At 39.0% G+C, this 14,074-nt stretch overlaps 1 protein-coding gene across 1 annotated transcript in view; it reads right to left on the reverse strand.

Annotated features, from left to right (window-relative positions):
• The window catches only part of ANO2 (anoctamin 2), a 120,399-nt gene that overhangs the window by 15,055 nt on the left and 91,270 nt on the right, over window positions 1-14,074 (reverse strand). Inside the window, exons 15-18 of the mRNA XM_077177994.1 lie at window positions 12,637-12,748; window positions 11,363-11,420; window positions 10,407-10,507; window positions 2,883-3,031 (exon numbers count right to left, since the gene is read on the reverse strand). Of these exons, the coding sequence (XP_077034109.1) occupies window positions 2,883-3,031; window positions 10,407-10,507; window positions 11,363-11,420; window positions 12,637-12,748 (420 nt within the window). The remainder of the gene's footprint in view (window positions 1-2,882; window positions 3,032-10,406; window positions 10,508-11,362; window positions 11,421-12,636; window positions 12,749-14,074) is intronic.

The raw sequence follows: 14,074 nt of genomic DNA on the forward strand, positions 1-14,074 counted from the left end.
CTGGTGCCTCAGAAACAAGATGTAAACAATGGTTATCTGCTGTTGTGGAAGGCAACAGGTGGATTTTTGATTGGGCCATCTTGAATGTTTATAATTAATGGCCAATCAAGACGGAGCTATCTCAGACAGAGTCCGAGAGAGCTGCTTTTGTTTTCATTCTTTTCTTTTCTATTCTTAGCTTAGCTAGCTTCTGAGAAAACCTGCCCTTCTTTTTCTTTTTAGCATAGTTATAATGTAATATATATATATATATCATAAAATAATAAATCAAGGCTTCTGAACATGGAGTCGACATTCTCGTCTCTTCCCTCATCCAAGAACCCCTGTGAACACAGTCACAACCATCTGCATGGGGAAACCCCAAAAGCAGCAAGCCCCATCTGCAATTCCTCCTTCAGCTGCTTTATTCCAGATTGCCAATGATCCCTGAGGGAGGTTGCCTGAATAAATCAGTGTGAAAACTAAGACACTCTGAAACAGCAGCCAGATTTCTTTTTTTTCCTTAATATCATGCCTCTTCCTGAATTCCAGTAACCCTGCCTCTTTAAGCAATTCAGGAGAAAAAAAAAAAATCTTCCTCTGGCCTTCTGCATTGCTTCCTTTCCCACTGTCCTCAACTCAAAGTTAGAGAAATAGATAAATAATCTGCTGAGCGGCCTCTTGCAGCATGATGCCCTTGACAACAATCCCAGCTGACAGGTTCAGTGCTGAGCTGCACCAAGTGCTTCCTGCCAGCATGGGTGGTCTGAGCAGTGGATCTGACAGCTGAGAGCAGGGACATAGACCCAGGGCAGCAAATGGGGCTGGGAGGTGCAGCTTGGCTTTCATCTGCGGAACATTTGTCTGCAGATCCCACAGCCAGGGCACAGCTTGGCAGACTGTGAGGTTTCTCCACTTGGGAAGCTCATCCTCCTATTGTAAACAAATGTTTAGACCAATAATTAATCTCTTAATTTTCCCTGAATCACCCCTGAGTGGCTGCAGGCTGAGGAGCTCACTGTGGTCTATGAACCTGGAACAAGGGACTGATCTAAATGACAGGCTTAGTGTCTAGTGATTTATATCAGTAGCTTAAACCTTGATAGTATAAGTCAGAGCCATGGAATAGAATCCTAGAATATCCCAAGTTGGAAGGGAGCCATCCAAGTCCAACATCTGGCCCTGCACAGGACAGCCCCATATATTCCTGAGAGGAATCCCACCATATTCCTGAGAGCATTGTCCAAGCTCTGGCAGGCTTGGGGCGGGGATCACAGCATTGGAGCATCACTTTTCACATAGCAGAATCAAGGCCACTGACAGCAAACCCAAGCAATGCTGAAAAACATCACACCAGCATATATTTGTTACTGGTAACTAAAGTCCTTAGACTTTAATCCTCCTTGTCCTTAGACCTAGCTAACCAAGAAGTTTGGGTTGTTAAAAACAGATATTTCTGGGTTATTCCTGAGCCCAAGAATACAAAAAAAATTTACAGGAAAAAATGTCTATTTTTTTTTTACCATTGTTCAACTTCAAAAATTGTTAAGAAGCTTGCTTAAAGTTTACAGGAAGAAAAATCATCTCGTGCTGAAGTAAGTCATGGAAAAAAATTTGTCCTAAAGGATAATTTTTCAACAAAGTATCATTAAGTGCAGAAGAGGATAAGATAACAGAAGTGACAACATAGACAAGATCCTAAGGTGAGTTGGAACAATGAGAGGGAGATAATGGGAGGTGAGGGATTCTTGAGGGCAAGGCTAGGATCCTAAACATATTAATAAGACATCCTCAAATCTGTCATCATGCAAAATACCTCGTATACACTTAGGCATTTATAGAATTACATAAATTCACCATTCTATAAATTTTAATGTGTTCATTTTTAATTCAATTATAAATTATATCAACAAACAAATATTGTTTCTGTATAGAGAGATAAACCATATATGATATTTAATTTTTTTGCTATCAAATTTGTTCCTCTTTAGATATTTTGAGAATAGTGACTTGTGTTAAAACAGGAGTTGCTACATTCAATATTTAACCAGATGTCTCGTTTTAGACACCCTGTCCATTGTGCTTCTCCCTGAATTCTTGTGTCACCTAAACCTTGGGTTTGCCTGGATTATTTCTTTCCTTTCTACTCCTCTACCCACAGCATTCCTGCTTTCTCCTTCCCTGCCTCTGCATGGGGGCAGGTACAGGCCTGTGCTCCCCAGTAGAAGAAAAACATGGACACACTGCAGTGAATCCACTGGAGAGCGATTAAGATAAACCTTAAGATGAACAAGGAGAAGCTGAGAACACTGGAATTGCTGTACCACAGGAAAAAAAGGCTCAGGGGATATTACCCATGTGGCCAGTTGGAGAGCGCAGAGCTAAAACCTTCTCAAGGACACCCAGTGAAAGGACAAGAGGCACAGGGCACCAATGGAAATGTAGGGAGGGCAACTTAAACATTAAAAAATCCTTGGTGTAACAGTGATCAAATACAGGAAAAGTTGTTGAGTCTCCATCCCTGGAAATACTCAAAACCCAAGTGGACAAGTCTCTGAGCAACATCCTCTAGCTGACCCTGCTTTGAGCCAGAGGTTGGACCAACTATCTCCAGAGATCTCTCCTAACCATAGCTGCTGATTCTCTGGCTAAATGGTTTCTGTGCACTTTCCTCAGCTGGGAACACTGGAATCTGGCATCAGAAGTATTAACAGATTCTTGGATTCATCATTATTTCTCTGTTGGCACTATTGTAGTCTCATAGCCCTGCTGGCTCACATGGAATTTCTGCAAGCTACAAGTGCTGGGGTACTTTTCTCCCTCTCTCATGACCACTTCTGGCATTCAGTCCTATGTAAAGCAATGGTTATTGCAGAAAGGGAAAGAAAATTCTGAAAACTTACTCATTTCCATATATTCTGGAGTCAGCCCAGTGAAAGGTTCCAAGATGTAGTCAAGATCCCATTGCTGAGGGTCCTTGGATTGGTCGGTGCCAATTTCCTTTACCTCAGTTCTTTCATCCTTCAGCTTCCTAAAGAGTTTCTTGAGCTTCCTGAGGAACAAAAGTTCAGATTGAACTAAATCTGTTTGTTTTTTTTTTTTCTCCCTAAAAGATTTGGCCTATGTCTTTGCACAGCAACACAAAATTAATCCTGTGTTACTTTGGCACATCACAGGGGGAGTTTACACCACCCTGGGAAAGTTCAGATGTTGTTTATTGACAGGTACAAGCTAGTGGAGTTGAATCCAGTACTTTATAATAATTTTTCTCTCTAGATGCATATTCCAAGGGGGTCTTCCTGAAGATCCTGGAACCTAGATAATATTAGTAATTAGTATTCTCAAGAACAACATAGTGAGTACCTCTCTTTTAACAAAATGCAAAATGTAGTGGTTTCATTCCACATTTTTACTACAGGCACACTTTCATCTCAATATAAAAATTGGGAACTTCCGGTATAATAGAATTTTAATGTCAAAGAATTGCCAGATGCTCATGGGTTGTGCAGAAAAGCTGCAGCTGCCCCATCCCTGGAAGTGTTCAATGCCAGGTTGGATGGGGCTCTGAGCAAGCTGGGATAGGGGAAGATGTCCCTGCCCATGGCAGGGAGCTGGAAATGGATGAGCTTCAAGGTCCCTTCCAACCAAGGCCATTCTGTGATTATGGGATGTTTCCAAAAAAGAGGGTGCAAGAATGTACTGACAGTAGAAAAAGCAGTATCAAACATCGCCCCACTGAAATGGGGATACAAATTTAATGACATTGACAAATAAATTAGAGTAAAATGAATGATTTCTAAATGAAGAGTAAAGTTCCCCCACCCTCTGTGGTATTTGAAATACACATGCATCAGCAACTTCAAGCTATTTTATACACTGAGAAGTTTCCATGGAAAACCACAGTAGTAGAGTGAGGTATTTCTTCACAATCAAGGCAGCAAAATACAGTCAAATTAGCATAAAATAGCCAGATTTATACTTATTGCATATCTTTCTTTTGCAGTTGATATTTATCTTCCACAGAAATATACAGCACTATTTTACACTTCACATATGTGCCATTAGTGGAAATCCAGACTAATTCCAATGAGGTGTTGCCAGTAGTGTAAGCAGGGCTCTCCCACAAAATCTTCCCCCACAGCTTGTGATAAAGTCTTTGAACTGTAGGTGTGTGGCCTGGATACAGGAATATTTGGGAGAAGGGGTTTTCCTTTGGACCTCCAGAGAAGCAGAACGACTTTCCTGGACCCTGGCTTCAGTAGCAGGGCAAGGCTGAGGAACAAAAGCTGGCAAACACAATAAAGACTTTGCTGTGTGGGTTTATTGCTTCATTCCTAAATTTGCACTGAGCCATGGGATCACTGTGTTCCCACAGTGACTGAGGAATTTCTGCACCTACCAGTGTTTACAAGACCCATTGCATTTCATCACCAGTATGGAGGAATTTGGGATTGGAAGACACTCTTTAAACAGGTCTAGATTGCATTAAGCCCTCTCAGATCCTGGATCATAAAGTTTCAGAAATCAACAGGACAACTTCTGGTTTTGTTTGAGGTAGAAGGAAGATGTAGCTCCCAAGTCTGATGGTAACATCATCAGTGCTTTGGCATTACTGGTAACCAGGACACTCAGATTGCACAGTTTTAATGAAAGGGTGGGGGTAAATTTAAAATGCTTCACGAGACAGATAGAATTAGATTAACCCTTTCAAAGACTTTTACCTCTTACATCATGCAAACTCAGCCATTTCAAGACACTAGATTCCCTTTCTCCCCCTCTGCCTTTATGGCAGCCAAGGGAACTTGTTGGTGACAGAGGTGATGTATCATTCAGAGGGTAGGAGGCTGGGGCAGGATTTAAAATAATCAAAGAATTCCCAGGATGTTCTTCCAACATATCTCAATTAATTTCCTAATGGGAGGGACTCTCAGAGGATGGTGAACAATAGATTCCAGACAATGCTAATTTCTGTTCCAATGAAATGATACAAGCTGTAAATGTCTCTCACACTTCTGTGGGTGGATGAGAGTGAAGATGATCTTGTTGTCACAGCACAGCAGCAGCTGAGATAAAATTTGAGTGTGTTTAGATGTGAAATCTGTGCACATGTGATCTAATCCTTCAGCTACAGCACCACAGAATCGAGTTCTGGAGATTAATACATACATACATCTCCCACGAGGATCTAGTAAATAAAACAATTGTGGTTGGTTTTAATGTTTATTTGGGAATACACCAAATCCAGAGCTCAGTTGCTCAGAATAATTTTTAATTTTTCATCTGGTTATCTCTAAGCCAGGCATGATGAACAGCAACTTTAACCATTTGGAGTTCAGCTTTGAAGAGTGTTTGCATGCTTCTTTTTATGTTTTTTTGTTGTTTTTTTTTTTGAAAGATCAACTGACTGAAAGCAAGCCAAACCAATTATTTCAAATTTTCCACAAAAAACAAAAAGTACCTTTGTATCATATCCAAGCATGTGAAGTTTGAAACCAAGCAGAAATGTGTCAGAAAGTTAAAGGAACAGAGAAGAGGGATTTGCAGGATGTTATTCTCCAGCTATACAGCAATGGGCAGCAATAGGGCGATGAAAATGAGTTTTGCAGAACCCTTTATCTGTATTTATCATTGTGATTCTAAAACTGCGTATGCTTTTTAAATGCCTTTGTTTGAAGCCCATTTCTTAATTACCCAGATCAACGTTTTTAAAGAAAATTGACAGAAAAAGAGTTCTTTTAGCTTCTGATTTTTTTTTCCTCCTGGGCAGCCCCCCACAGTGAGGAAGTGGTAAGTTGGCCCATTCAGGATAAGTGTCCCAGAAGCTTTGTGCTGAAGACGCTCATGCAGCAATGTTTCATGATTCCACACAGATCTGGGCAAAGAGGGAAAACTATAGAGCTGTAGAATAGCCATTATTTCTGGTTGTTTTGCCAGGGAATGTCAAAAAGCAAGGTGCACCCTTAAGGAAACTGAACAGCATGTGAGAAGAATCAACGCAGGATGAGAAAGAAAGAAAATTACCAGGCTTTTGTCAGGCTGTGTCTAGAGCAGTTAAAAATGACACTGCAGCTTCTCAGAGGGGATTGACACCAAATTATTGTATTAGGTAAGAGGTGGGAACATTGTTGAATTATGCTGATTGTAATTCCCAGTATAACCAATAAGCACTGCATTATGCACGTTAACAAGCATCTGAAGTGAGCATAAAATCACTACCTGTCAATTACACTCAAGATTTTGAGAAAAAAATATGATGAAAAGAGAGAAATCAAGCTCCAAGCGATCCTGGCTGGGCTGTAAGCACATGGTGATCAGATGAAGGCTCCTTTTCAAAAATCAGAGAGGTGATTCAACAGTTTCTCTATTGATGCAGTAAGAAGGAGCAGCTGGATTTGGGGGATCTAGGGGAAAGAATAATGATGAATGGGAAAAAACGAAAAATTTGTGGAGTGAGTGAGAGTGGAATAGATAGAGGCTGAAGAAGTGGGGCATCTGGAGGGCAGGCTGAAAGAAAACAGATGCAGGAAAATTACTTTGTTGGCACAAGTGTTTGTGTCTTCAGTGGCTGTACAATTGGGATTGTTCAGCCTGGAATAAAGAAGGCTCCAAAGGGACTTAATTGAGTGTTCCAATGCCTGAAGGAAACCTGTGGGAAAGATGGAAATAGACTATTGAAAGTGATGGAGTGCAGGAAAAGGGGGAATGGCTTCACACTGACAGAGAGCAGGTTTACATGGGATATAGGGAAGAAATTCCTTTCTGTGAGGGTGGAGAGCCCCTGGCACAGTTTGCCCAGAGAAGCTGTGGCTGTCCCATCCCTGGAACTGTCAAGGCCAGATTGGATGGGGCTCTGAGCAACCTGGGATAGTGGGAGGTGTCCCTGCCTATGGCGGGGGATTGGAACTGGGAGGTCTTTAAGGTTCCTTTCCAGACCAAACCGTTCTGTGATTCCATTATTCTATGAATACTTGCTAGAACAGAGATGCATGTGGAGGTTTTACATGAAAAGACAGAAAGCCCCTAGAATCCAGCTGCCAGGAACAAAGGATTATTTATAACAGGTGGGGTTTTAAGGCTCTCCTTCCAGCTGATGCTTTTTGATCTGTAGGATAATATAAAAAGGTGCAGAGAGAAAGCTAAACAGAAAAGATTCCTACGTTGAGTAGCTGGAGCACTTGTATCTGGACAAAAGGAAGAGCAGTGACCCAGACTCTTGCGTCCTTGCCTGTAATTTTCTTTCCTGCTTTTGGGAAGGAACACTGAAGATCCAGGCCCTCCTTCAGTCATATTCCTACAGTCAGTTCACATAAAGAAACACCTTCTCACATTCACAGCACAAAAACAAAGCAGGGGAAGAACAAAAGTATCTAAATTTCTTGTTCTCACACAAATTTTTGGTACAGCCATGCTTCCTTGGCACACTCAGATATCCTGGATTCTACAAGTTTCAGTTGTGTTTGGGGTTTATTGGTTTCTCAATCAGAGGAAAACTACAATAAAAAACAGGAAAAGAAAAAAAAAGGAAAAAAATCCCCACCCAAACCTTTAATTAAGAATAATTTAGTAAAGGTGAAAAACAACATAAGAGATAGTAGCTATGAAGGGTTGTATTTAAATGGATTTTATTAACTCTTGGTATTGTCATCCAGCATATTTAAGTATATTTTGAAGGAAGTGATGGAAATCGATGCTGAATAAAAGGGCCACAACCATGGCCTCGCTAAATTCAATAGTTTTGCTGTTCACTTCAATAGGGCCAGGATTTCACCCTAAGGGTTTAACACCAAGGTCAAAACCAGAGAGTAATAAAATAACCACATGGATGGGTTTTTTTTCAGTAAGTTCAGAAAAGAAACAGAACTAAATGAAAAGGGTCTTAAAAGAACTCTCGGTTAAGGCTTTCAAGCCCTGCAGCCTTTTAGGGTCAATTCCTATGGCAACAGTAAAAGAATGATGGTATGTGATACATCTGAGTGAACTTTGGCATATTTACATCTGTTAAACTTGTGAATTCCAGCCCCATAGAACACACATTTCAGTTCAAGAGGGCTTAGTTTTCTATAATTCAAATCTTGTTGCATTTACCTATCTGGTTTGCTATAGCTGGATGCAGAAATTAAAAAAAGAAATCATGCAAGGTTCAGGAGATCAGCAATTATATCTATCATAGCTGCGGCAGCAGTTTCTACAGAAACATTGAAGGAAAAGCAAGGATGTGTACCCAAAAAATGCAGGGCTGTCATCTGAATTTTCCATCCTCACCCGGTACTGACCATGGATAAAGCAGAATGAAGATATGGAAAGATGCTTTCCAATTCTTTCCAGTTTGGGGTTCTAGGAACATAAAGGATGACTGCTGCTTGGATCATCTACTTAGCAGTAGTTTTTGAGGAGAAAGAGAAGAAAATGGGATTTGTGATTTCTGCAAATCACCTAAAACGCCTTGGGTTTTTTGGTGAATCAAATTAAAAGATTTCCTAAAAAAAAAAAAACTTGAAATCCTTCAGTGAAATTCTTCAGTGTGGAAGAAAATGTTTTTTGATGAGAGTCATCAGATAACTCAGCAGAGAGGTGCTTCCATGTTACAGATGTGCAAGGGACAGCACCAGATTCTGAGGATCAAATCACCATTTATTATATCCCCTTCTGTCTCTCCACATGGAGAAGGTTGGTGGCAGCACCCGGACTCTGCCCACAGTGAAAATACAGGGAGCCAATGGAAGAATCTGTGTTATTCACCCCGTCTCTCAGTCCCTCCAAAGAGGCGCAAGGCAAGGGGGAATGAAAAACGCAGCTGCTGGTACCCTTGAGGAACCAGCCCAAACCAGTACAGTGGTCCATTCAGGAACAGGAGGCTAACTCTGATTTAATTACGTGCTCAGTTATTCTTCTGGTGCAAATAGGTCCAAGGAGAAGGGCTGAACCCTACAGACACACACACAATTTTCTTGGGAATGCAGACAAGCAAAGAAAAGCAGATATGTTTATTCCAATATGACAAGATAGCCCTCTGACTGAAATGAGGTATTTATCTAGGAAGGAGAGGATGAAAGGATGATTGTTTTTAAACAGTTTTAAAAATTGAGGCCACGACAGTTTGCTAAATGAAGGGTGGGGGAGCAGATCTGAGGGAGAAAAATTAGATGAAATTATCACATTGTTGCACCAAAGGGAGGGAAATTAAAAATAATTGGACATGACTTTCTGTTTGGACTAGATCAACCCATGCTTTCATGATTCAAAAATAATAAATACAGTATTTGTAACATCATAAAATTCCCATTTAAAAAGTCCAGTAGCAGTAAGTTTTTGGAAGACGAGAAACAAATTACAGAAGGTTTACACTGAGAAAGCTTAAGCCTTCAACATGTCAGATATTTTGGGAATGATTTACCACACTTTTCTCAAAATAAAATGTAAACTCAATGAGATGCAGACACAAAACAGGCCTTCCTATTAAACTTTGACACAAGAATAATTAAGCCATCCATAATCTACATCTGATTTGTTTGGGAATTTTCTCTCTCTCGCTATTTAAATTCCTTGCAAGAAAAAAAAAAGTTCTTGCTGAGAAAAGGGAGGAAAAGGGCTCATTTGAAATATATTTCATATCTTTTAATAATCGCTCCTCTTTATTTCTAGTTACCATCATCATGGCCTTAGGCATGTGACCTGAAAGCTGCTGACACCAGAGTTGGAAGATTCTGCCTCATTTCAGTGGAGCTGAGATGTCTAAACCAGACTCTTCATCTCCAACATTTCACAGGCCACTGCCACCACAAAGCAAACCTCCCAAGAAGCAGGAGCAGGACTTTCTCAGTGGATTCTCAGTGCTTGAAGATCCCCTTGGCACTGGTGATTTTTCCTGCTGTATTTGGAGCAGGGAACTGAGCACTGAAGCAGTACATGGCAGAAAGGCACTGAGCTGTCAGTGTCTCTGCTTGCTCCTGCATCATCCCAGAATGACATAAAGGCACCTTGGAAACGTGTGGATTTCATCCCCAAACCCATAAAATAGTCATAGATCAAGTAATAGATTTTAACATTTTTTATGGGCTATTGCTTTCCCCCACAATACCTCCCCTCCACTTTGTGCTAATTTGTATTCAATGCTGCTGTCCTGAAAGCTTCTCTGAAAACTCCCAGGAGATCTATCATACCTTTCTCTGGTTTCTAAAATTAATTTAAATCAATTATTTCATATATTTAATCATTTTCTTTAAGCCATTTAGTGAAGATATAGCAAATTATTCAACATAAAATACAACCAGATCATTTCACCACAACCAAAAATGTGATTTATCATCACATTCAATTGGAACCCACTGAAGGCAGTGGCAAAAGTCCCATTTATCTGAATAAGGATCAAGGCTTTGATTTACTGTGCCATAGGAATAACACATAATGGAAAAGGCCAGGATACATACGGGATTCCAATTTCAAAGAGATTGTTTTGAATCAGTTGCTTTCCAAGCATGATGATGCTCAGCTGAATGCAGAGTTCCATCAGACACCCTCCTGGAGCACACTGCAATTAAAAAAAACAGAGAGTGTGAAGGGATTTAGAGAATTAATTCAAAAATATCCACTTGGGAGAGCTGCCAGTGTCTCCATGTGCCCACTGTCCCTACCACCACTTTTTGTGAGATCACGGAGCTCATTGATTACTTCAAATCTGTGTTTGACAAAGTATTTCATCTCCTCTCATTAAACTTCATTATGGAAAATACGCAGAGCTCTGAAACAACTCATGGTGCCCTGGGTCTCCTATATTTCCTTTAAAAATATTTACTGTATAATCAATGTAATAACCATAATGCAGGATCACCGATACTCTTCAATCTGATCTCTCCTGGGGGGGAAAGAAAACCTTCAATCTTGTAAAGACTTTTATGTCAGCTTTATTGTCAAACCTTGAGTATGTCTCTCAGCTTTCAAGGGAATACCCACAGCAGCAATCCCCTTCATGAGAGGATTAAAAAAAAAAATGTTTATAAGTTTAGCACAAAATGGCTCCAGGTTTTTAAGCTATTGAATTTGCCAAGCTTTTAGCGATCTGCAGAATGGGAAGCCAGATTCACACTTCCCGAAGGCCTCAACCAAACCATGGAATGTTTGTGCCTTAGTGCCCAGTAATAAAGGACAGAAATGGTGAAGCTTCACCTAAGAAAGACCATGAAACAGTCAAAACTGCAGAAAGAAAGAATATAAAGTTTCCTTAGATGGACACCCTGGGTTTTGCTTATTCAAGTTGAAGATTTAACCTCTTATTTTAGCATGTGTTTTCTATTTTTCCCCTGTTGTCCATAGTCCACTGAACATGGTACACATATTTCTTTGTGTAAAGGATTTTATTTGTAATTTGAATTTCATATGTACTTACCTCTTCCATCCTGTAACCTTCAAACACATACACATAATGACCAGGACGGCCAACAAACCTGAAAACAAAAATAATATATAAACTAGAATAAAAAAAGAAAAAGAAGCTAATATTGACACTATGATTTAATATAAAAACACAAAAATAAGTTAATTTTGAAATCAAGATTGTTCGTTTGCATTAGTCAAAATATTTCAGAAGTTGCTTCTTAAACATGAATTTTCAAGGGCTCAGCATCTATTCAGCTTTGATTATTTCAAAGAAATAGGCCTCTATGAATGGTTTTCTACTACATCTGGATAAAATAATTTTAATAAATATTTTTCAGTGATAAAACAATATAATTAAAAACACCTCACTTGATTAGAGATGGCAAATATATCTGGGGACACATATCCTAGGTCACATTCTCTTACATGTGAATAATGCTCTGAATGGAATTATTTATACATCTGTACACAACCAAGACTCTTCTGGCTACACCAGGAGAAACAATGATATTGACTTTATTCAAACCATATAACACAAAAATATGGTTAAAAAAGAGAGAATTTGGTGACTTTTTTTCATTGGTGTCTTACAATATTTGCAACTGCTGGCAAAATGCATCATTCATCCTCAAATGAAAGGTGCTGGATAGGATTAGTGAAGAGTAGAGATTAAAAAATTTTACAGCCCCCAAAAGGAAGAGCATTCTGTTCTGGTAGTAAACAGAATCCAGAGGATGTTTTAAACATTTTTTACCAAAGTTTTAGCAAATAATCATTTTAAGCTTCCCATTCAAAAGCATGTGGATGACTGGGTCCCAAAATAAAAGGATTCTGAGCCCATAGGAAGTCACAGTTATTTAGCAGGACAGCTGAATTAGCTTTTTGGTCAATCACTACATTTGCCAGTTGACTGTAGTTATTTCTTAATTTGATACGTGAGAATAATGCAAAATAATGTGAAAGTAATAGAAAAAAGAGCTCCATAGTTTTAAATGAAATAGGAAGACCATTCTTTGCCAAATGATGCTTCAAGGAAAATTTGTTAAACTGTGGAAAGTTAAAGCCTGTAAGCACCACCACTCATTATAAAAAATACACTTTTTTAAAAAACCAAAATGAATTATTAACTTTAGATAAACCTGTCAGAGATATTTTTTCAGACCTGGCAAAGATGACCACTCCCAGGCCTTTGTGCTCATTTTTATACACAGATCCACTAATATAGACACATTATATAAAAATGCATATATAGAAATACATATACGTAAAGGATATTTATCCTACCTTCCTTTAAAAAAGGCAACATAAAAAATTGATGCATAAGAATTCACAAACTTTAGTAGGAATGCCTTCAAAATTAGTCTTTCCTCAAAAGTTTTCTCTGTTTTTGGTATTTCTGGGAAAAAAAATAAAAACAAACCAGAGAATTGAATCAGTAAGTAATATAAAACTCCCTGAATCCCCAAACATGTACAAAAAACCCCCAAACTTCAAACTTTGGGCTTCTATTAATTTTTCTTTTGTACCTCTAATTTGTACCAAAGCCACTAGGTCTGTCACTGAGACCTGATTTCCAGAGATATTCAATTCCACAAAGCAAAAGCAGTATAAATTACTCTGCTCTATATATGGATGTTAACATACACGAGTATATCTGCTACACAGTTACACAACTAAAATAACAAAACATTCATATTCTCAGTTGAGGAATGCTGAAAGCAAAGTACAAAGACTTTCAACCAGAAAAAAAACCATCTTAAAAGCATCCTTAACTTTCCAGTTAGGAAAGTTAGTCCACAAGCCTTCTTTTCTCTGGTGAGACTTGAAATGTTTAATGCTAAATACAAGACTAAATACCTTTTTGAATAAGGTATTAAGTGAATTAAGTGCAAAAATAATGGCACATTTTTGTTACCAATTCACTACATATGTTCTGTATTTCAATATTTCTTGGTTTAAATATTTTCAGTATTCATTACTCTGTTCCCAGACTTATTTTCAATTTCTGTGGAAATTTTCTGGCAGCAGAAAGGACAGGTATAAGACAGAGGTTTTTCAAACTGATGGTAGGATCCTTTTTTAAAGATTTTATATGGGTGAAACCCTTGCGTTTCTCTGCTTATCCTGAGCTGTATCTAATGTGAGAGAAGATAATTTTATGATTTAATTTATCATTCTTGGCTGAATTTCTGTGGCACAGGGAAAATGTGGTATAATAAGGAGATCCAGAGCTCTGGCTTAAGGACTTCATTAAAAATACTGCTGTACTTTTACGGTTTTGTTTCAGGCACAGTTTGAGTGTTCTGTTTGCTTTGCTGTTGTTTTTGGGGTGTTTTTTCTTAAAAAAGCTGCATAATTATTTTAGCACTAAAGGAAAAGAAAAGCCTAATGAGCCCTCACTGCCTGACTTACTTTGTGATACTTTCAACCACATTTTCATAAAAGATCAGTGCACAACCTGATGAGCCCTACGGCATAACCCACCTATAAGTATAAAAAAAGCTTAATTAAACCTTCAAACAATTTGTAGGTGATCCCATACACTGAATAGATCTGCAAGAGAAAAGCTCAGGGCAGCAGGAATATCGAATAACAGCAGTGCAACTTTTCATTTGAGGGAGAAAAATCCTAAACTCTGCCTTACAGAGAACCCCCGCAGGGATGAGCTCAGCCTCTGGATGAACATTTACACACCATATATGGTCCCAGAGGCTCCCTCAGA

This window comes from Agelaius phoeniceus, chromosome 5 (genome assembly GCF_051311805.1).
Source record: "Agelaius phoeniceus isolate bAgePho1 chromosome 5, bAgePho1.hap1, whole genome shotgun sequence".
In the NCBI taxonomy this organism is placed as follows: domain Eukaryota; kingdom Metazoa; phylum Chordata; class Aves; order Passeriformes; family Icteridae; genus Agelaius; species Agelaius phoeniceus.